Source organism: Charadrius vociferus, unplaced genomic scaffold, assembly GCF_000708025.1.
Source record: "Charadrius vociferus isolate BGI_N301 unplaced genomic scaffold, ASM70802v2 scaffold600, whole genome shotgun sequence".
Lineage (NCBI taxonomy): Eukaryota > Metazoa > Chordata > Aves > Charadriiformes > Charadriidae > Charadrius > Charadrius vociferus.
In genome coordinates, this window is record NW_009646404.1 from 76,362 (window position 1) to 99,671 (window position 23,310).

Below are 23,310 nucleotides of genomic sequence, written 5' to 3' on the forward strand. Positions count from 1 at the left end.
GAGCACTGGCTTTCCTCTGAAACATCAAATACCGATTGCAGCTTATAATCAATGAACCAAAAGACTTGGGCATCTGTTCTCTTCCATGATGCCTCAGCACCACAGCTCTTCCAGTAACACCCTACCAGGAACCCCCTGGTAGCTGCCAGAACTGCGCAGCAACCAGCAGCTCACTGCGCCCAAACCAGCCCCACAACGATCGGGGATCCACAGCCCTGCCTGTCACCCACAGCTCCCCAAAGCCCCCTGGGTGCCGAATCCCCCCGGGTCTGCAGCTGCTCAGGACTGAGGGAGAGAGTAGGTCACAGATCTGGTTTTCAGCCACGTTGTGGAGCACTGACAAAAAAGATCAGTTACCACGCTGTACTGACAGACTTCTTGTACTTCCTCAGACAAGGTATTTCCTGGCACGTATGACAGCAGCCGAAGTTTCCTGGAACTTATCTTCTACAGATTTTTACATTTTGCTCCTTACAGTGACCTCACTGACTTCTACAAGGACTTTAATGGGGTAAGCACACATGTACCTCTGACAGTACAAAATTTATAGAGTTTGTGGAAAATTCGGGGCTGTATTTCAGTCCTAGTATGACTTCAGTGAGTCAAAAACATTGTCTGAAATTTTTTATTATAACCTTCAGACATAACCCTATAGTTTATAATCCTCTTATCCTTGTTTCTGCCCAACACTAATACTCCAAGACTAGAAATGAAGACAAACCCACAACTATTTAAGAATCTCAAAAAGAGCCTTTTCTTACAAGGTTTCCACACAGACAGGTCTGTAAAAGGTATCAAAAGTTTTGAACGTTTTTCACAGGCTGAACTTCCCAGAAGGTATTGTCCACTTCCATAACTATCCCCAAGGGAAGATCCTCGCCAAAGAAATCAGGAGGAATTCCTCCAGACTTTTAGTATTAAATGCAGTTCATGATTCTTCCATGCATTTTATGTAAGTGTAACAACCAAGCAGAGCCACTTCTTAGCCCAACCCTTTCCACTCCCCTGCAGAACTCATTGCCGTACAGGTTTTTAATACAGCAATACAGTAAGTTGTCTGATTAGCAATGAGAACAAAACGGCTATTAATGGCTAGTTAGCTAGAACAGCTGATGATTAGCATTAACCTCAGTCTTCTGTGTTAGGACATAATACATTTTTTATCCACCCAGGGTATGGAAGGCTCCTTGGTGCTGGTGTAGCACGGTGGGGACATTCAGGTGCTTTTAGGGCTTTGACGAGTCAGTATCAGTCAGAAACATAAACAATGAACTATATATGGCTGAGAACCGTAATTAGTGGACAAGCAAATGGTTTTCTAAGTCTGTATTTTCTGCTGCGTTTTCCTCACTAGTATGAAGTTCTTGACCTTCTGTCTGCCAGACAAATCGGAGAGATGACAGTTCTCACAAATGCTTTTAAGAGGGAACGCCTTACTGTCCAGATTTTGCTGGAGATGGAAAAACGCTCCTTTGAGGAGCTGACTGAATTCACAAAGGAGCTGAACGCTGCAGCAGAAGAGGTACAGTAAAAGCTCCCCCCTCAGAGAACAGCATCCTCTTACGAGTCTCATAAATACTAAAAATGCCACAAGAGAGACAAACTCTCCTTCTTACAGCAATGTGAACTGCTAGGTTAGAGCTCACATGCCTGGGTTTCACAGATCAGCATCCAGACAAAGTGATTATTCTTATTCATGTTATGGGTTCCAGTACAGACACCTTACTCATTTAAAAAGGTTATTTATTTTCTTTCACAATGTTTTTTTAATACCTTGGTTTCCCTTCAACTCAGAACTCACCCCTTACAGAAGAGGGATAAAAATCTTCAATAGCTAAGGCTGTGGTCAAATGGCTTTTCTATTGGAAAATGTACAGAAGTTAATTCATTACAATAATAATCTCATTCAGTTCCAAAATGCATTACTCCAGTGTTACACTGTATTGCTCTACTGTGCATGCATGCTAAAACACTGGTGGCTTTCCTGAAAACTGCACACTACATCACAGGGAGAAGAGGAAATCTATCTTGCCACTAGGCAGTTTGATCTACCTGTGGAAAGCAGTAATGGTAAATTCAATTTTTGTGTGCTGGTTGTGTTTCCAGAGGGATCTCACTGTCCTTCCTGACCCCCGGATTCGTGAGCTGCTCTTCGATTTACTTTTTAAATCCTTACCGTTCAGCACCTTTACAGCCAACGAATATGCCTTCTGGTTTGGTTCGGAGCTGCAGCTATTCCTGCCAGCTATGAATGACAACTATCTGCAGCTCCTGCCTCTGGATATTGACTGCCAGTCTCATCAAAACCTGTGAGTCACGAGCAGCCAGCTTCCCTACGGGTGGCCAAGCTTTTGCTACCCTGTCAAACCAAAAGGGTCGCTTCCCCCAGAGTATCTGACATCTTACTGCTTTTAGTGTACTAGCTTCACAACAGTTTTGCGTCATCCAAAACCATTTATCAGATTAGCATAAAATGTCTGAGTATACCTTCATTTTATTTTCCAAGATGTTGCCCAGGGAACAAGGAGGAAAAGGAACAGTTTGATTTAGACCAAATTAAACATTTCAGATTTACTGACACTAGTAGTTTCTGCTTATGTTTCCTATGGACTTTATTTTTTCCTCCAAAGGAAAAGTGCTCTCTGCAAGTGTTTGGCCTATAATCTACTTCTGCTCTTGCGTTGATACAGTGTGCAAGCAATGGACAGAGTGTACGAGCATTACACAGATGAGCAGAGACTCTCCATCCATCGCAGAATACACAACTTTCTGGAGACCTACCGTAACACTCAAGGTAAGAACACACACTCCATTCAGGACCTTTTCTTTTTACACATCCAGAGCTTTTTAACTGCAAAAAAAGGGAAATGTGTAGATCCTCTGTGAAGTCCACTAGGACCTTGTTATTGCAATTAATTTTACAAGTCCCTAGATGCTACAGTAATGGACAGGGGTATAAGAATCCCAACACAAATCAGACAGGCAACAGACAACAAGATGTTTTCTGATATACTGTGCTTGCTCCCCTTGCTCTAACACCCTGTTGAATGCAGCTGATTCAGAAGTGGATCTGATGTTCCTTCCATCCCATCACTAGACAGGCTTTGTTTCCAGGCTAACCAACAGCTCAGGAAATTGCTGACTGGTTTACTGAATGTGGGCTCTTCTGTGTTCCAGGTGTCACCTGTTTCCCAAATGCAAGTAGCAGCATATGGATAGCTGCTAACTATGGCTATTTCAGTGCCCATGCCACTCTCCACGAGTTCTCTTCACTCAATCCAAATTTCAACGGGGTAGGTCACATACTGAAGCTTGCTGTATCTGAGCATTATTGGCTCCTCTCTACATAAACATAGCTGATCTGTAACTTCTTGCCACAGCACTGACAGTGATCCCTGTTATAAATATACAGGTGTTTCTGTGTTCCTTTTCAGATGTCAGCTCTGGGAAAGCTTTCGCCAGCTCAGCTGGCACAACTAATGCTGGAAACAGGGGCTCTGGCTGATGAAACCAGCGTGATCACCATCATGGACAACTTAGGCACACCATCAGATCTTGCTAAGTTCTTTGCCACGCTGAATGACATGGCATCGGTAACTTCCCTTATTGTGCTCCAAAGCTTTTCCACTCAAACACTGCAGCTACTTGAATCAATGCCCACTGATGTCTGATACTCAAACCCCAGCCCTGACTCCAGAAAAGAAGGGCTCATCCTACAGCATCACTCAGTCATCAGAGGGAAACCTGCCTGAGACAAGGCTACAGGTCAAATCTTTGGACAGCTGTGTGTTAAAGGCTTGGGATTGTAGCAATCTTCTGTTTCTCTGTCCAGACACCAAGCTATTCTTCCTGCCAGGGTCTATACCGATGTGATGGGAAGTACCAGTATAGCTGAGCATAGCTCAGGAAAAACAGACCGACAGCAAGCACTAAGTACTCTTTCCAAGAGCTCCCTGCTCGGATCCTTCGCTGGGTGCTACCAACCCAGTCACTTTACAGTGACTTCCCATGCATGAAGGGAGAGATATGAAATAATCCTGAACAACATCTTAAATTTGGGAAGGCTTAGTATGATAAATTACATGTCAACTATACTGAAAAGGTGTTGTGTGATTGCAGGTGGAGCTTCATAACAGCGACCTTGCCCATCTCCTCCTAAGTAGTGCCTTGCGTAAAATAGCTCCTAGTTTTCCCAAAATGAGAGCTGCTGGCTTTGCTGACTGGTTTCAAGATACTCTACGAAACGTGTTGCATGCAGTGAATGAGATGATTGTTGCAGAGATACCTGTCAATATTTCATGTGACTCCTATCAGCAAATGTGAGTCATCTGTTCCATACACACTTATCTTAACAGAGTATTTCTATTTATTTACGCTGTATATGACTTTCTGGCAATATATTCACGCATTCCTAAGCAGAGCTCCTGATGAAAAGCAGAAGTAACCACAGTAAAACACTCAGCGTTTTCAGGCTTGTATGCAAAATTCACTGAAACTCAACAAGATTTTAATTAGAGCAGCCTGAGCAATTCTGTGACCTTTATCTTAAGCAACTGCACCAAGTAGAGAGCATAATTTTTAAAAAATAAAAATGGCCTTATCATATTGACGAGCTACGTTCAGTCCGATCTGAAGATACTTTGTAGTTACTTCTTAAGAACCTCTCTGATAAGGTCTTGTGATAATGAATAATGATGAAAGCTGTTGAAACTTTTCTAATAGAAAAGTTTTTGTTATTGGAAAATTCTGATTTGATTAAATTAAAATACTTCCCATGACCATTCCGACATTCCCTCCTGCAGGTTGAAGGGTTTCAACAAAATCTATGCTGGCATCCCCACAGAAAACATTCCCCATGTATTTGGATTCTGTAAAACCTTCTTGACATCAAAAGTGAAATCAGGTAATGGCATAAAAAGTCTTAATTTGGGAATGTACTTTGAAAGCTTTCCAGCACACTCTGGGCTCGAGAAGCAGCGGGAATCTCTGTAGTAATGTCTGAGATGCTCTTAATGACAAGAAAGGGAAAGGAAGCATATACTTACATTGTTGTTCCAACACTATGGCATTTTCCTCTTATTGATGGGATTCTCACAACTCCTGTATTTTGGATGGCTCACTAGTAAGTTTAACCATTGCCAGCCACAACATTAGGTTGCCCAGCACTGTTAAAGATAAATAAGCTCAAAGTTATACAACAGCAGAAAAATGTTATTACTTAATAACGAAGATTCTGGTCTCTCATACCAATGTGAATTCAAAGCGTTCTACTATCTGCAAAGGTTTAATTGGAATTTGCAAGAGTCACTAGGGTTTCCAGTGAGAACATCAGGAAGGAATATGAAGTCCCCAGCACTCCCAGTGTCATTATTTTTCCAGGTGTTGCATGCGGCAGTGCAACCCAAAGCACTCAGACCTGGCTGGAAGTAAATCTTGGAAATTTTAGCAAATACGCTGACTATCAGGACTTAGTCACTTGGAACAAACACTTTGTGGGAGTAAGTATTTTTAATGTGGTTTTTTTTTTTTTTTCACTAGCATTCACTGTGAGAACATTGCAGTATGCCACCATGAAACACTACTTTGCCAGCATCTGCAATGCCTTTATGCTCCACGCAGTATGGGAGGTGATGGCTCATTTTCCCTAAAAAAAAAAAATACTGTGGCTTAAGTGTCTAATCATCACAAACATTTTTACTGGTTTTCACTGGCTCGTGGCACTTGCAGAGCTACCGTAATATTCAGAAATGGGATATTACACATCCTGATGGAAAAAGGAATTTACAAGTCCTGTGGATATTCCAGCCTTGCAGATTTGTCCTGAGTCTCCTTAGAAGCACTAGCATTTACAAGTCACTCTCACATGCTTAAAAAGGTTGCCGTCTGCTTTGTGTCTCTTTCCACGTAGATGGATGTCTTGGAGAAGTTATCCCCACCACAACTAGCATCCCTGACGCTTTCATCTGATGCCATTAATGAGGAAGAGGAGATGTGTCAGATCCTTGCAAAACTACACAACAAACCATCAGAGGAAATCTATCAGTTTTTAGACCAGTTCAACAGAGACGCAGCCCAGGTAGGGGCATTAACACTGCAAGTCCAGCATAAACCCACTGCAGTGTGGACTTCAGCTATCCAGAGTCTTAAAGACACCCTCAAAGGTGGTTTCTGAACTTTTGTCTCAAACTATGAACAACCGCAACAAAGCATATCACGTACAACCTCTCAGCATTGCTGTCTGGCCAAGTATTCAAACACCAGTGCCCAAGACTTAATGGTTGGATGATACTCAAGTGCATGCTTATGGCAACACTGAGGTTGTACTAAACAGAACTACTGAACCTCATGATCTGTGGCCCTGTGGAGGAAGCTGATCCCCACAGCCACTTCTCACCCGAGACACACATCTGCCTGTGCTTGAGTGGTCACAAGAGGCCAGCGCGCAGACAGTGCCTTCAGTAAACCTGGAGTGGCAGAATGTCCCTGCACTATGTTCAGGGACACCTGCTGAGACTCTATAGCTATCCATTGGTATTGGCTGCCTATATGGCAGGTTCACAGGACATATCTAAGGTGCATCTTCCCTTCTCTGGGACTCACTCAGAGTCATTTTCTACAATGCTATTCTCCATGGCTTTGCACTGGTGTTCTTTTTTAATCCTGCCTTCTCACTGATGCTCATTACTTCTCTCTTTCAGCTAGCAATAACCACTATCAAGAATAATGATGTGAGGAAAAAGATGCTCACTCAGTTCACAGGAGATATTGAGGCAGAATTTCCAGCTTTCAGCCCTGCTGAATGGACTCATTTGCTTGCAAGACTCACTCTGCTAGTGCCAAGTGCTGGCAAGGAGGACATCGAACTCTTCCTTTCCCACATTTCTGGTTGTGACAGTTTCAGAGCACTGTAAGTACACAAGGGAAGCGTCCTCTTTATTGTGTGCAAAAATAAAAAAGGGGATTGTCAGGAAAGAGCAAGGAATTGCCAGGGCAGCACTGTGCTAAAGAACATCTGTGCAAGAGCATATCATTTAAAGAAATCTTCCATCAGGCAAACAAAATAGCCAGAGTCAGATCTTCCTTCCTTTGAGTAAAACTATGCAAAAGCAAATAAAAACATTTGCTAATACAATACAAAGTCAATTATAATTTCTATTACTTACTTTACCTGTTTGTAAAATACTGCAACTAGGAACAGTAAGATGAAAAAATATCAGGAAGAGATGAGAGGAAATATCACGTCTAATGAAACAGATAAAGCTGAGAAATAAACTCCAAAGGGCAGCACTGGAAGGAAACCTCACAGACAGTCATGTCTGGGCCATGCAAAGCAGGGAAGACCATGCTGCCAACAACAGTCCTGCTCTAACCCAGGAAAGACACAGGAAAACAAACAGCAGGGTTGGGCCCATAATAGACATTTCCAATCCAGTCTTGCATTTCACTTTTCTGGAACAACTGTATCCTCACAGGCTAGCATGGCACAGCTCTGCTTTTTGCATCTGTACAGGACTTGCGTTATCTATAGCAAATAGTTCAGATCTAGCAGTGTATATTAGGGATTCAGAAAACACTCTGAAATTAACTTGGCAACACAGGGAGTGAGGCTAATTACCCATTTCATGAGCTGTACAGGGGGTTAACGGATTCAGGAAGCACACAAAGAGATCACTAGCGGAGGCTGTACTACCACAGTCTCTAAGGACTTCTGACAACAGCTTAGACAAACATGTGCTGCAGAGCTAATCCTGCCCTGGGGCACAGATCTCTCAAACTGCCCTGGGCAGTCCAGTCTTTCACATACAGATCACAGCCAGTAAGAAACGAAGCAACATGCCATTTCATAACAAGTAAGCTTTCCCTTCCTTTCTTTCATTTCATGAAACTGTTTATGCTGGAGTTTCTCTCTGCCATCCATAGCATCATGGCACCAGCTAGAAAGCAGGAATTAAATCTTTCCCATGTGACTTCCCTCCACAGTGTGTCCTCCTTAAGCCAGGTGTACATGTCCCTGTTGCCCATGAATCAGCAAGGCATCTGCAGCGCTTTACTGACCTTCCTTGAAAGCCAACACACTATGACAGGTAACATGAGCCAAAATCTAAAATGTTTTCAGCATTCCTGTGCATTCCAGCAAAACACGAGGGAAGGCGAGTGACGCTCTCTTGTTCTCCTGTGCTGCAGGTTCTGCATGTGCTTTGGGACAGGAAACAAGTCTGGACTGGCTGCAAAAAAACTTGGGGGCATTCGCATCCAATGCTCATTATGAAGATTTCACCAGATTAATGACAGATTTCAGTGGGGTTAGTTAGTTTCCTGACTCAGGCCTGACAGCTTTGCCTTTGCTCAGGTCCTGCATCCTGCTTTGCTACAGCTCCCTGCGTGCACAAGTCTGAGCACACTCCAAGATGATCTAAGTCAGTAAACGGACATTGGTCCAGCCATAGCAGAGCTCTTCTTCCCAACATGGGGAATCCAGCCAACTCTATGGCTTAGGTCTCTGCTTGTTAGCAACATTTTACTTCTCTCTGATCACATCTCATTGGTTTTGCAGTTCAATGTACGGGACAATCTTACCACTACCCAGCTTGCCCACGTATTTTTTGACCCTGGAGTCCTGGATGATACCAGAATGGTTGAAACCCTCCTGGGCTCCCTGGAGGGCAGGCCAGCTCTAGACATCTCTGCCTTTGTTGCCGAGTTTGTGGCCACTGCTTCTCAGGTGAGATACTGACCCTTGCATGGGGACGTTGTTTTAATACACAGTAAACTGCAAGAATAGTGTCTCGCAGAAACTCTTGGGCTTCGGCCCATATGGGCCTACAGAGTATCTTCCCAGAGCCGGTTCCTCTGTCGAATGTGTTATTACACCCAGAGCCACACACTTGCTACAGCAAGAGCTACAAAACAACATCAGGTCACAGCTGATTTGTGTTCTTACTTGCTTTGTTTTGCAGGAAGGCTTACCAACCCTGGCAAATGCGCAAGTCCGAGATGCCATGTTCAGAACAATCTTTCACAAACTCAGAGGCCAGTTCCCTACTTTTAGCGTCTCCCAGTACAAGGACTGGTTCCAGAACAAGCTCAGCTTGTGGCTGGGCAGCATAAATGCCTCTGCCCTTGCAGCTATCCCAAGGAACATACCTTGTAGAATATACCAAATTATGTGAGTACTTCATTGCCTGCATTCACACTTCAACTTTTCTTTTCACTTCAGCTTTTGCACACAGCAAGAGAATTCCCATTGCCCTGCTTGATCCTGTCCGAATACAGAAACAAAATTACATCGTGGTTCTTAAAATCCCAGGCTCACCCTCGCTTCCCCGTTTTCACTCCCAATAACTTCATTCTTTCACAGCTCCAGTTTCTGACCAGGGGTGTGTCATCTCTATCCAACTACAAATTTGGCATAATGATGCTTGTTTAACAATGCAAATTCATCTAAAGAAAGAAGTTTGGTTATCACTGAGAAAACAGGCCATAGACTGCAGAGTTCTCGTGTGTAATCATGTTACAAACTTTTGACTACTTCAGTCACCAAAACCAAGGCTCTACTGCTATAACGAACCTCCTGCTTTCCCTTCTCTCACAGAATGAGTGGCTTAGAGGGCAGCTTTCAACAGATGTCCCCTGCTAGCCACCAGGACGTTTACAGCTTTGCAAAGAGCTACCTGTCTGCCAAGGCTTCTCAAGGAGGTATGCTGAAGGTGTCCTGCACTCTCTACCTCCTGTAACCTCCCTGCATCTCTGTCAGAAGCAGTACTATACTCACAAAATTACAGGATGCTGGGCATTTACCCATGAAAAAGACAATCCAATTAAAATTGGAAGATGTCAATGGCTTTTTGCTCTACAGCAAGGAGAGAAGGGGAGCAAAAGCATCTGCAGAAGCAGCTGTGTTTCTCCTTAAGGCTAGGACAAGTCCTGGTGTTAATCATTGCCCCTCACTGCAGTGGCAGTTCATCAGCTGAGAACTGGAACATCATTGGTACCTCTCTGGTTGCCATTACCACAATATCTGAGAATCTCCCAAATATAACATTCTAATCCCCACACCTTTGCCAAAAGGTATGGGAATGCTATTTCCTTACCAGGTATACTTACACATCTAAAGGTACACATTGGGCATTAGTCACTTCAGTGATGCCAGTATCACTAAGGGACTGAGGCACCTAAACGTTTTGGGCAACTCCTATATCAGCACAGTCATATTATTCACACAGTAGAATCGGGACTGAACTGTTTGTTATATCACTCTTGAATTATGCTTTGTTTAAAAGGTGGCCCATGCGTCGAGAACACCAGGGGAAGCTTGGATTGGCTACAAACAAACCTGGGCTCCTTCAGCTCCTTGGCTACATACAGAGACTTGACTGACATGAACGCAGATTTCGGCATTGTAAGTAACTCTGCAAGACAGAGCCCAGTGCAAGGACCAAATCCTGCCTGACAGCCTTTCACAGCTAGCAAAGACTCCTGCCATAAGGCAAGGCCAGTAATTTTAACATTTGATTTCACAGGTTGATGCTGTGGCAGGACTCACCCCAGAGCAACTGGCAGCTTACACGCTGGCTAGCGATGTCCTGCGTGACATAGACAAAGCAGGCAAGGTCTTCAGCTCTCTGAGCTCTCACACCATTGGGGATTTCATGGATGCATTCAATGAAGCTGCAATGCAGGTAGCAACTTCACCGCCTGTTCAGGAGGCTGGAATAAAACAGTTTACACATGAAGTACATGCTGATGTAGGAGTTGAGATTCCAGGTGTAGAAAGAGGCCACAACTCTTAATTAGTCTGGGTCCCATCCTGGTAGGGATAACAGATTCTCTGCAATACTGCTGCTTTCTAATACTGTTCCAGCAGGAACCTCAGTGTTGTCACAAAGACTAAAAAGTCTCAGGGAAAGAATGAAGGAGTCATTGTACAGGCACTGTATTATGATGTCCTTGATCAAACAGTAAGAGCCCTGTATCCTTCACTACCTATAGCCATGAGCATCCTCGAAAGATCCCCCAGGATCCTGTGCCCATAGGCCACATGCTGGAGATGAGCAGGATACACAGGCAGTTTGTGTACATGCACCCTTAACTGCCCAGGAAGGGGCGAGCCCTGGATGCACAGTCACTGCTCACCCCACATGCAAGTGAGCAGACAAACCACCAAAACTGCACACACAGCCACAATTTTTGCATTTGCAAATTAAATTAATTACATCTTCTTGTCTTAAGATGGGTGCCCAGTAGGGTTCTCTCAGAACTGTAGCGTATTTCTTGGCCCTCAGTTCGACTCCTTTTTACCAGTCCCATTTAATATTAACTGCATTGCGCACTTTTAATGATGTCTTTTTCTTCTGGTTGAAGCGTAATCTATCTCAGCTTCCTCACGGTGATGTGAGACGATTCATCCTGGGGCAGATCTTCTGTCACTTAAGCACAGTATTTGAGCTCTTCTCTACTGAGGACTACATTGCCTGGTTTGGAGGAAGGCTTGGCCTCTTCCTGAGCAGCCTCAATGCACAGAATCTCGGCTTCTTACCCAGTGACATGACATGCAACTCTCTTGCAGCCATGTAGGTATCAAGTCCATTACCATTTCAGTGACACTCTTCTTACTTCTATCTTTGCCTGTAAAGATGGGAGCCCAACCACTGGGTGAGGAGAGCAGCTTCCACTATCCCAAACACCCAGTGCCAAGCCTGAGATTCTCATTCGGTGAATACCATTATGATCTTACTTGACTGCCGCTGCAGTTTCACATTGCAGGCCACAAACACAAGCCCCTAAGCAGAGACTGCTTCACTCACATACACCCGCAAATCCTTATAAAACCAACCAAAGAGCCTAATCTCCTGAAGAAGCAATTTTGGTCACACTCCAATTGGTGTGTCTGTTCCCTGGCATCAAGGGTGTGGAAGTATCCCCCGAATGCAGCCCTAACACCTTTCTACTCACTGGTAGAGTGTTCTGCGGGTTCTGTCTCAGTGGCTGTGGGTTAGGTGGTTGTGGCTGTCTTACCCTGACTATCCATGTCCTGCAGAGTGAAGATCCTGAACGAACATAAAGCCAAAGGGCCCTATGAGAATCCAGAGCACATCTACTCCTTCATAAAGAGAGTTCTTCACTTCCAACTGCAGAACTCAGGTAACAAATGTCTGGGCCTGCTTGTCTCCAAGTATTCAGGAACACCAAAAGGTGGAAAGATTCAGCCACCATAAAATGTCCTTGATTGCAGGTGACAGGCAGACCTGTTTTTTCTGTGGAAGAGTCATTTTATCATTTTAGCAATCTGATGGTTAAATGCTAGGCCTTCAGGGTCCCATGAAGTCAGCAGACAGAGAAGCATCTCTGCCTTTGGATAAGCTGCTTCCCTGGAGGATAAATGTGCTGAATCTCCTCCTGATTCTTAATGGAGCCCTCCCTCACTCCTCAGCCTGCTGCTTAGCCCTTCAGCTCACAGTGGTCAGAGAAAGGTACCATACTCTTCTTTGGAAGATGGAAATCTCTCTCAGATTGCATAGAGAGCTGAGGTCAAAAAGCAGAAGCTGTATCAAGAATGAGACTAGAACATGCTGACATTGAAGGAATCTGGCAGCCCCAGTATGCTCAAAAGCTAACGATTCCCCCTTTCCCTGTCTGGTAGCGTTTGGATCCCACAGGGAGCTTGCAACATGAACTATACTATATATTTCACTGCCAATGGGGACTCACAGTGTTACATGCCTCAGCGATCCAGTGCAAGGAACCACGTATCTTCTGAGCTTTGCTTTTCCTTTTGTAGGCTCCGCCTGCACACAGGGCACTGCAGCAGACAGGGAATGGCTGCTACAGTATTTTGGTTTATTCACTGCTTTTGGATCCTACTCAGATTTTGCAACACTGAAGCGCAACTTCCATGGGGTAAGGGCTAGATACAAAATATTTGGCATTTTATTCTTAGCCATTAAACAAGCTGACAGGAATAGAGTTCAACTGGATTAGTTCGTTGGTTGTGTTGCTCATTTTCTCCTATGTGCTTCCATTTTTTTCTCATTAAGTTTATTCTTCTTAAGTTTTAATGCTAAAATAGTGTCAAAAGCACTGCCTCTAGGAGATAACCATCTTATCAGGAGAATATAAATTCCGTAGGAAGACAAGCATTTCAATGACAAGCTCCAAACAGCAGTGGCTGATAAGACACAGGAAGAGCAGATATGAAATTACAGATGGTCTGCTGAGAACATTCTCACAAATCACCTGTCTAGCAGCAGAGAACAGCTATTACTAAATTTAATCCCAGTAAACACCGTGCACTGCTTGTTGTTTGAAACCCTGTTCAGAGAGAAGTTAATGTTCCTTATACGTCAAAGGTCAGGTGGGCTGAGACAGACAAGCAGGGGGAGAATGCTGCAGATTGGTCTCCAGGCCTCACTCTGTGCTCCATCTTCTTCAGCATGACTCCCTAGACCTCTTCTCAGCTGAGGCACTGGCCCAGCTGACTGTTCAGAGCAAGACCATCTACAGCCCCTCAGCCATCCAGATGGTCCTGGAGGTAATTGGGAACAAGGAGGAGCCTCTCCAGTACCTCAGTGCCTTCCTGGAGGACTTCAACACTTTTGTCCTGAAGGTAATTAACCCAAGCGCCTGTGGTAACAGACTCCTGTGGAGCAGAGCAGTTCACGGGTGAACTTTCAGACTTCCAAATCTGGGACTCTCATGGCCAGATATGAAATAAATCTGGAAGATGATCTAGAAGGAGTTCCTCCTGCTCCAGTATGATCTTATCTCAGTCCAGCCCTTACTGTGGTTTAACTTCTGTGCACAGACCAGTGTAAAATGTTTTTCCTCAGCGGAACGTGGGGAAGCACACCCACCACTCCAACCTAGAGCCAGGACACAAACAGTAAGGGTTTTTCTATTGCTACTCTGTGATAGTCTAACGACTTATGGAAGGTTCTGGACCAGACCCCTAAACTTGTTAACATCCATTAAAACATCTGGGTACGAGTGAGTGAGAGAGAGGCTCCGCTGCTTGCCCTTGTCCTGCTGGGCTGAGGACAACTTAACAATAAGCCAAGCTGAGAAGCCTGAGCATGCCCCAGCCTTGCTGTATACACAGTGTGACCACTCTGCTGACTGTCGTAACAAAAGCAGTGGCTGTGGGAGTGCAAGGGAAAGGAAATTCAAGCACCTGGCTTGCTTCGCTGTCCAACTCTGTTGACAAAAGAAAACCTAAATTGCCAAGGTCAACTCCCCAACAAGGCCACAGTCAGGCCATATTTCCAACTTTTATTGTTAAACAGGAGAGGAAGGAAGGGGAGGAGAGCAACAAAGAAGAGAAATTGTGGTTATTTTGCCAATTTTTCCTTCACCACTTTTTCAGCTTAACTTCACTATTCAAGGCTTTCTAACAGCTCTGCTCATCACCTGCTTCAATTTCTTCCTCCTTCCTCAGAGCTCTGATTTCCTAGGAAGCACTAAAGTTCGAGAAACAATGCTAATGATGACGGCTGAGATCATCTTCCCACAAATTACTGACATGTCCCTAGAAGACACATCTACGTGGCTGCACAGACTGCGCGTTCTGCTTCCCCATGTGAACGCGACAGTGCTGGAGCTGCTGCCCCTCAGCATGCCGTGCCCATACTACCAAGCTCTGTAAGTGACTGCCTGCAGGGCTGCAGCTGCTTTAGCTTTGTGTTGCTACATGAGCAGTCACTCTTGCATCACTAGTTATTGATCAGGCAAGAGCTGCTTTTTCCCTTCACGTTTATCCTTGGGTGTAACGAAAAATCAGTCAATGACTCTGCTCTAAAGGGGGCATTTTCTTGTAGATGGATACCAAAATATTAATCCTTAGTCTCAAGCACACCATAAATTATATGGCCCAGCAGAAAACTGGGCCGTATACTAGCACTTGCCACCTTTGGTTTGTCAGCATTAGGAAGTTCTCACTCAACTAAACTGATCTCTGCTGCTTTACCCACATAGAAATCATCTGTTATGTGGTTTGCTCCCCAGCACTGCAGCAATTGATGGAGTCTACCCAGTGTTGTCAGCAAGGAAGAAACACGATGTCTATGAGTTTCAGAAGGCTTATTTGACAGCCCAGTTTACAGACTCAGGTAAGGTGACTACACGTAAGTTCTCAGTAAAGCACTAGTATTCCTATGCAGCATCTTCTGTATTCCAAACACTGAAGATTTTCACACCTAACAACCACCCATCTTCCCAACACTGAGGTTCAGTCACTTCTGCTGTTCATTATAACTCTGGGAAGTTCACAACAACTCTGTGAAAGAGGAAGGGAAATCACTTCTCCTTTTGAAGCTACAGGGAATACTGGTGTGAGGAGGTATGATATTAGAGAATGAATAGGATATAAGCAAAGAAATAGGATTTCCATTTGGTGTAACTATTTCCCCAGTCTGGAAGTGAATCAGAGTGCAGAAGATCAGAATCTGCACTAGCAATAGGAAGAAGATTAGCCATTCTTCTGTTAGCAGATATTTAATTACTCACATGAAGGACACCTAGCTGCCCCCTTCAGTATATGTTGTGGCTTTTAACTCTTTGGATCTGTTTTGGTTACAGGATCAGCGTGCCAGGATGGAACAACTGGGACTAAAGATTGGCTGCAAAAGAATCTGGGAGAGATCTGTTCAGTAGCTAAACTAAGTGAACTTCAAACCTTTTACCCAGGCATCGCTGGAGTAAGTTTTACTAGTCTATGCACTGAACAACAGTAGAATTAGCACCAGCTTCCACGCAAAACAGATAGCCTCCTGGGCTCTGCATTTACAGTAATCAGCAAGGGCAAGATGCAGGCGATTCCTCACACAGTGGCTGCATCTCTTAAGGCAGGGATCAGCTTGGGTTTATATGGGAGAGGTTACTAGAGATGACCCATGTGCAGGATCAGGGGTTGAAATACACATTGCAGCTGCTTGCCTCTCTTTGATGAAAGATATCAATTGTTATCACTGATTATCAGAACCAATGCTAAGAGCCTGGGATATGTCTGAAATGTAGAGGCATATTCCGCTATGAGTGGTGAGGGGAACTTCTTTTACATTATCTTTAAAATCAAATTGGCTTAAACATTACAGTAAAATTGCGCATTGCCTTTCCTAATTCCTTCAGAGAATGACTCTTCAAATTACACTTTGTCTTCAAAAATACTACAAGTTATTTGCTCAGGTCTACTAAAATACCAGATACATTCTGGTATTCTGAGTTTAGTCTAATCAGTAGCAATGGTTGCACATCCTGAGGACATGCTGAATTAATCTTTCAAGCTGCCTACATTATGATACCAAGCTGTAACTACAACAATGTCAATGACGCATTAAGAAAAGACGTGACAAAGGGCAACAGCAGTAATACCAACAGGAATTGAATCCTACTAGACTAATATTTGATTGGGATGTATATATCTAAATGTTATTATAATATTGGCTTCACAGCAAAGACAGAAATTGCATTAATGAAATAATTCAAGCACAACTTGAAAATCCAACAATTCTGCTCTTGTGTGAAAAACAAAGATTTCCTCTTTATATGATGTTCTAAAAAAAATAATCCCTGCACAGCTGTAAAACATGCCGTAGACAATGTTTTAACTTCATACACTCTGTAAGCCAGTGCTAGTATTTATTAAAATGCTGATTTTGCTTAAAGAATTTGTGTGACAGTACCTATACAATCATCAATAAAAGTAATGTTGAAAAACCCACTTGGTATGTTTCATATTGTTTCAGACAATCGTATTGATGGTACTTAAACTAAATTCATAAAGTAGGTAGTGGTACAAATATACTAGTTGCTACTGGTTGAACTAAACTAAAAAGCCTGTAATCCCAAAACATGAACCAGTTACTAACTTCTTACAGAGACAGTGAAAGCACACCCCATCACCATATACCAGGCAGACACACAGAGCTTTTGTAAGGCAGTTATACTGATGAAAAAAACCTTCCCCGTTCTGACACTTAGATTGATCCTTAGCACCAACATTATCAAAATTTGCAACCATTCCCCTATTTACTTGAAGTTCAGTCAAAAGATAAACATACTGTTCTATACAAAACATCTTAGCCTACTGCATCCACAGCACGTCAGCAACTTCCAGCAGAATTTTGAACAATACAACTTCTCTGTGTTAACATTTGCCACCTGCACCACTGCAGCTCAATCCAATATTCCCATTCATTCTGCAGCTGAAGCTGTCAAAGGAGAAACGCTGATGAGCCTGTCTTGCAGACATTCACTCTGCTTAGCAAGTTCCCTGCCAAACCCTGCCACACTAAAAATCCTTCATTTTTCTCACGGAAAGTGACCTCTCTCTATCTTTGAACATACACTATATCAAAAAAGGAATTTCTTTCAAAGCCACGGTGAGAGGCTTCTGGTCTATGAACAATGCCTCAAAAAGGCTTGCAAACTGGAGACTCTACCATTGCTTTGATGTCATTTCCTATTCTCTTATGATCCACCTACACCCTGTGAGGAACGATGCTGTATCAGAACGCATGATCCAAAACCTATAAGGGCTTGGGGAAAGCCTTCATTCATCTAACCTCCTCGGCATGGCATGCTCTGTAATGACTGCTTTGCTCTCAAATACCGTGCTGAAAGTCTTTAGGTGTAAATTTTTCAGAGCATCTAGAAAAAAAGCACCCCTCCCCCCCTCAGCAAAATAAAGTTTTATATGAGGAGAAAGAAAACACAGTAACGTTACTTCAATACCACTTTTACAGAATCACATTTCAGAACAAGGCTGCTTTTTAACTGGGTAGACAACTGCACACAAACATAGTCTGGCAACGTCCCGCATCTTTACCTTGCTAAAGAAGATATGGCATTTACACCAGCATTACACAGCTCAGCTTCCTGTTGCTTTTTATTTAAATTCCCAGGGAGCAGACAGTACTGTCTGGGCTAACACAAGGTGTCACAATCTCTGGAACAAAAATCTACCAGCTAGTATGACAGAGAGAGAGAGAGATACAGACTCAGCATACATTCAATTTTACAAACAATTGAGCTAAGCACTAATTACAACCAATCTTACCTAAATCTCTTTAACCTGGTAATCATTATTTGTCAGTTTATTTAGGGTCTTAAAGACTGGAGCAGGTAACACCCTATGAACGGTCTCAACCAAGTCATCCCTGCCAAAGGGATTAGCGTGGAAAAGAAGGCAGTAAGAAAACGGTCGAGACAGAGCAGGGAAAGGTGGGAGAAGAAAGGAAATGGAAGTGATGAGGTGCAAGAGAAAGGGCTATTGCAGATGGATGCTGCACACAGGAGATAGCGGAAGCTGAAGAACAAAAGGAATATTCCTTGGCAGATCTCAAATCAACAAGTGTTAACCAACTACAGGTTTTCAGACAGTTTTATCAAATTCTTCTTAAAGCTTAATAGGTACAGAGTATGCTTAAACTAATTAAGTAACTATACACTTCAAAGGCAAGGAACTCCTACTCATACGTAACAGCCTATTTCCAGGGGGATACCTAACATTCTCCCCTGGAAGGCTCTTTACACAAAATTGAAGGGGTTTTCATCCTCATCCTCCTAACAGCTGTAGCACCAAACTATTCCCACTTCACTGTTCCACAAGGAAATGTGGATCTGCCCTGGCATAGACAATTTTTTTCTCCTCAAAGCGCACTGCCCACAAACATCTGTGGTACCACCAAAACATTCTCTCTCCCTGACTGTCTGGTGGAGGACTTTGCTTTAGAGCCACTTGCTGGCCATAGCCCTTGGACAACTCTTTTACCTGTGTTTCTCCTTAGTTTAAAGTTCCTGATCTCAATACCCCAGAAGAGATGGCACAGTTGACTGTTAACTCAACGCTGACCAGCCTGGAAGATACACTCTCAATCCTGGCAATACTTGAGTGTGGATCCTACGACACAATCAACAGATACATGAGCCAGTTTAACGTGTGTGCTCGCCAGGTCAGTCCTAACAGATCCCAGGTATTCTCCGACTCCCACGTCACTGTACTAGGGGAAGGTCTATGCCATGATTAACTGCCTCGACCGTACAGCTCACGTTGCACTCTGAATGTAATGGCAGCGGTCTACACGTAACAGAGCTGAAAAGGCAGAGCGGAGCTGTGGTAAATACTAGACAACTTTATAAGGATAGATCTCAGCAAGGGGCAAGCTAGAGAGCAAGAAAATAGACTTAAACCCTGGAGAGGGACAGACAATTTAATTTAATTTCGTTATGATAATGCTGCAGATCTTCCCTTAATAGCCCCTTCTAATTTAAATGCTTATCCAGAACCCTAAGCCATATTGATGGGTTTGCTCTTCTTTATACCGTAGGTAAATCTGACCTCATTACCCAGCATGCTGGTTAGAGACGCGATACTGAAGACAGTACTACTAAAGCTAAGACCTGAACTCCAAAACTTCTCCAGTGAAAGCTGGGCAACTTGGTTCCAGCAGCAGCTGCCCTTATTGCTGTCTGGTATGAACAAAACCTATCTTAGATGGCTGGGGATCAACATCTCTTGTGATTCCTATCAAGCAATGTGAGTTTACCATGATTCTTAGGTAATTCTGACAGGCTGCCAGGTAACTCTGACAGCATTCCAGTTAAAAGCTAGTGTTTCAGCTGAGACTTCCACATTTTGGATTTCTAACTCAGAAGGACTGAGCTCTGACTCTCTTAGTGCTCTGTTTATTAGCTGAAACCAATGTAGAACCCCTAGGCAGGAACTGCATAGAGATCTTCCAGGTCGCTTAATTTGCTTGTCACTGTTGGAAAGCTGTGAGCAAGTCCCATATATTCTAAAATATTTTTCTGTTCATATAAATGGAAATATTCACGATCCTCTTCCGTGGACAGCCTCAGGTACCACCCAGGCCATGCAGAATTTTGGAAACAATGGGTCGACCTCCTTAAAACTCCAAACAAATGCGGTTCCTTTCTAAAAATATCCTCTTTTATTTCCCAGTGTCAAAGGATTCAACATCGCTTATGAGTCCCTTTCACCTTCCAACAAAATCGACATATATAACAGCTACATCAAAACCTACCTGAGCCAACAATCACATTCAACAGGTAACAGCACCAAAGAAGTAGAATAATTCTAAAGTCCAAAGGATAGAGAGTGATAAGAGAGTTTGTTTCCAGGCTACAAAACATCAGTCATGCGTTCCTACCTTCACTCAGCTGTCCATGTGGCTGCAGCCGACTTCACCGAGCAGGAATAGAGCAGGTCCAGATTCGATTTAAAGTCTCCTTGGAGCTGGTCCTGTCTGTGGGTCCTACTTGCACTGCATGGGGATATTTCCCAGAGTTAGAATTGGCTCCGATACAGTCTCTTAACTCAAGAAATAATTTAAAACAGTCAACACCCACAGGAATGATGCCCTACTTCTGTGCTTTTCATTACCATCATCATGGCTGCCCTGAAAGGACATGGGTTGTCTTAGTTTGTAACACTGCCTTGTTAATAAACCCATAGGTTTTTCCTCTTTCTAGGGATTGCCTGTGACATCCAAAGAGGAATGAGAAACTGGATTGACATAAATCTTGGGAAATTCATACAAGAATCCTCCACGCAAGATCTTGTTTACTTCAACGCCAAATTTAAGGTACTGAGCTGAAAATCTGTACAGAGCGATCAGATATGCCACAGTTCATTCTTGGTAACAGTATGTTGTAACGGGCTTCAGAGGAATTAAAATTTCCTACACAAAGGCCAAATCACAGCCCAAGATGTCAGCAAATTTGCCTCCAACTACCCCATGGTGGTCACTAATATATTCATAGGCCTTAATTCAGAAGAAATGAACATAACATATAGTAAAATTGAGTACTGCTGCTAGCTCTGCCTTGGAGACACCATCATCTCTGTCTAGAACAGGGCCAGGTTCACACACAATCCTACCTGTACTTTGCTTGGGAACAGCTAACATGATCCAAGTGTTACTATACAGCTTAAGTCTCTAGTATGTAACTACTGAATGAGCAACTCCACAAAATTTTGTATGAATGTACCTAATTCTCATATTATTATTTTTCCTGTGTAGGAACTAAGCGCTCAGAGCCTAAAAGATTTGTTGGGACCTAGTTTTGGGTTTCACCTTGAAGCAGGACATTCCCTACAGCCATCATCAGGTGAGTGAAAGAGGACTTTGGAGTTACCATCCAGACACCGTTATGCTTGTTTGGGATGCAAATTCCAAAAGGCTTATATCTGCCCAGCAAAAGTATATAAAAAGGTTATTCCTTGTCTGCCTCACAGCAGATTCTCTCCCACTGTATAGAAAATAATAGCTTACCACATGAAAGAAATTATGTGACAGATTTTGCAGTGAAATCTCCTGGCATACACTCTGCTGTAAGCTCAGTATCACTGCACAGAATACCACATATAGGGTCAACTGGAAGGTCACACTGGGTCACACTTAGTTCGCTGTGAAGGAGTGGCAGGACTGTTGCACACCCCATGTTCCCCAGTGCTTTGCACAACCTAGTTGTAACCAACTTCGCAGATGACTTTCACTCCTTCCCTTGGGAGTCTATTCCACTAGTAAAACGTTTCCAAATGGCCTTATGGGAAAGCTATCAGGAGGTAGAACGGTTATTCCAGACCCTCAAACAGATCATTGTCTCTGTGGACAATCTCTGTGGATTCAGAATTGATTAGGTGCCTTAAAATTTATTTCAGCACCTCCTGTAACCGGAAGAGCAACAACATATATGAAAAACCACACATTTCAGATTTTTTACTGTGTTCTCCTCCTCTGGCTACTAGAAACTGTTTTGCAAGATTACATCCTACCCCTAAATGGTAAGGTATTCTAGCACAGAAAAAGCTACACAACACTTCAATCAACAAGAGCGTTTACTTTCTTCAGAGCTCATCGCTTCTTAACAATAATCTAGAGGTACAAGTGTAGGATGTTGAACTCATATGGAAATCTGCAGTCTGGTGCCTTTGTTGGTAAAGTATGTTGCCTGGAGTCCCATCTTCACACCTTAACCAGAGCTTTTGAAGGTCCAAGGACAAAATCCAACAGTAGTTTCAGGATCAGGCCCTAGACACTACTAGTTTCTCCTTGCATTCTGCCTACAGCTATGCCTGCAAATGACATGCAGTTCCGCTTACTAACAGCACACTGCACTTGGCATTTTCCATCAGGATACTTCTACAAACAGTGCAAAGATATTTTGTTAAACGAAGCTCCTGTTAATATGTATTAGGTTGCATTTTGTAAGAGCCTAAATTTGTAAGGCTTTCCTGGAAACACCACGGACACAGGGAACTCTCCAGGCAGGCAGGGTCTGCAATCATGGAGGTGCTAAGTTCTCAACCAGACAGCACTACAACCTTGAAAAATTGTTACATCACTTTCTCCACTGCTTCTCATGTAAATAAAATTGTTTCCTTCAAAGAACTAATCATTTCTCCCACTGAGCTTTGAACCTTTAACACACAAAACATCATGCTTCTGCATGACCACAGCAAGCTGTTCAGAAAGGATTTACAGCTTTAAATCCCCATGCCACATAGGAGGGAACCTCACCAGCTGCCACCCTGGTGGGAAAGCAGCCCCAAGAAGAGTGACAGGTACCCAGGCCACCCCCACAAGCTCAAGGGCTTTGAGGACTTACTCTCTGCAAGAAGCAGCCCAGCACAGGCCTCACACTATTTATAAGGCCAAGGGCCATGATATCATAGAATCATAGAATGGTTTAGGTTGGAAAGGACCTTAAAGATCATTCAGTTCCAACCTCCCTGACGTGGACAGGGACACCTCCCACCAGCCCATGTTCCCCAAGGCCCCGTCCAGCCTGGCCTTGAACTCCTCCAGGGATGGGGCCTCACCCTCTCTGGGCAACCTGTTCCAGTGCCTTACCACCCTCAAAGTAAAAAACTTCTTCCTAACGTTTAATCTAAACCGGCCCTCTTCCAGTTTATAGCCATTCCCCCTCATCCTGCCACTACGTGCCCTAGTAAAAAGTCCTTCCCCAGCTCTCCTGAAGGCCCCTTTATGTACTGTACTTTATCTCCCTCTCTATAGCGTCTACAGCTTATCTCAGCCTAATACACTTTCCCCCGTAGCCTATAAAGCAACAAATACCCTGCATGCAGTCTGCCAGCGGAGCACCCTGCCTCACCCGCCATTACGGCCTCCCCCCTCACAGTTCATACAGAGCGCTCCGCGCATGCGCGCTCACCCCCCGCGCAGCGGAGGGGGCGCGCCGCTCCGCCCGCACATGCGCATTTCCGGTCCCGCCTTCCTTTCCGGCAGTGTGGCGATTTCCCCTTTTACAACAGTGTGGCGACGCCCGCCCCCT

General features: G+C 43.8%; 1 protein-coding gene across 1 annotated transcript in view; it reads left to right on the plus strand.

Moving 5' to 3' along the window:
• LOC104295156 overlaps nt 1-20,213 on the plus strand; it is a 36,388-nt gene extending 16,175 nt beyond the window's left edge. The window contains exons 19-38 of the mRNA XM_009894867.1: nt 393-511; nt 1,355-1,522; nt 2,107-2,309; nt 2,691-2,794; nt 3,178-3,293; nt 3,435-3,593; nt 5,909-6,076; nt 8,555-8,722; nt 8,958-9,166; nt 9,593-9,696; nt 10,281-10,399; nt 10,521-10,679; nt 11,362-11,570; nt 12,038-12,141; nt 12,779-12,897; nt 13,430-13,603; nt 18,780-18,944; nt 19,564-19,571; nt 19,955-20,061; nt 20,191-20,213. Of these exons, the coding sequence (XP_009893169.1) occupies nt 393-511; nt 1,355-1,522; nt 2,107-2,309; nt 2,691-2,794; nt 3,178-3,293; nt 3,435-3,593; nt 5,909-6,076; nt 8,555-8,722; nt 8,958-9,166; nt 9,593-9,696; nt 10,281-10,399; nt 10,521-10,679; nt 11,362-11,570; nt 12,038-12,141; nt 12,779-12,897; nt 13,430-13,603; nt 18,780-18,944; nt 19,564-19,571; nt 19,955-20,061; nt 20,191-20,213 (2,705 nt within the window). The remainder of the gene's footprint in view (nt 1-392; nt 512-1,354; nt 1,523-2,106; nt 2,310-2,690; nt 2,795-3,177; nt 3,294-3,434; nt 3,594-5,908; nt 6,077-8,554; nt 8,723-8,957; nt 9,167-9,592; nt 9,697-10,280; nt 10,400-10,520; nt 10,680-11,361; nt 11,571-12,037; nt 12,142-12,778; nt 12,898-13,429; nt 13,604-18,779; nt 18,945-19,563; nt 19,572-19,954; nt 20,062-20,190) is intronic.
• Nucleotides 20,214-23,310: the final 3,097 nt, after the last annotated feature.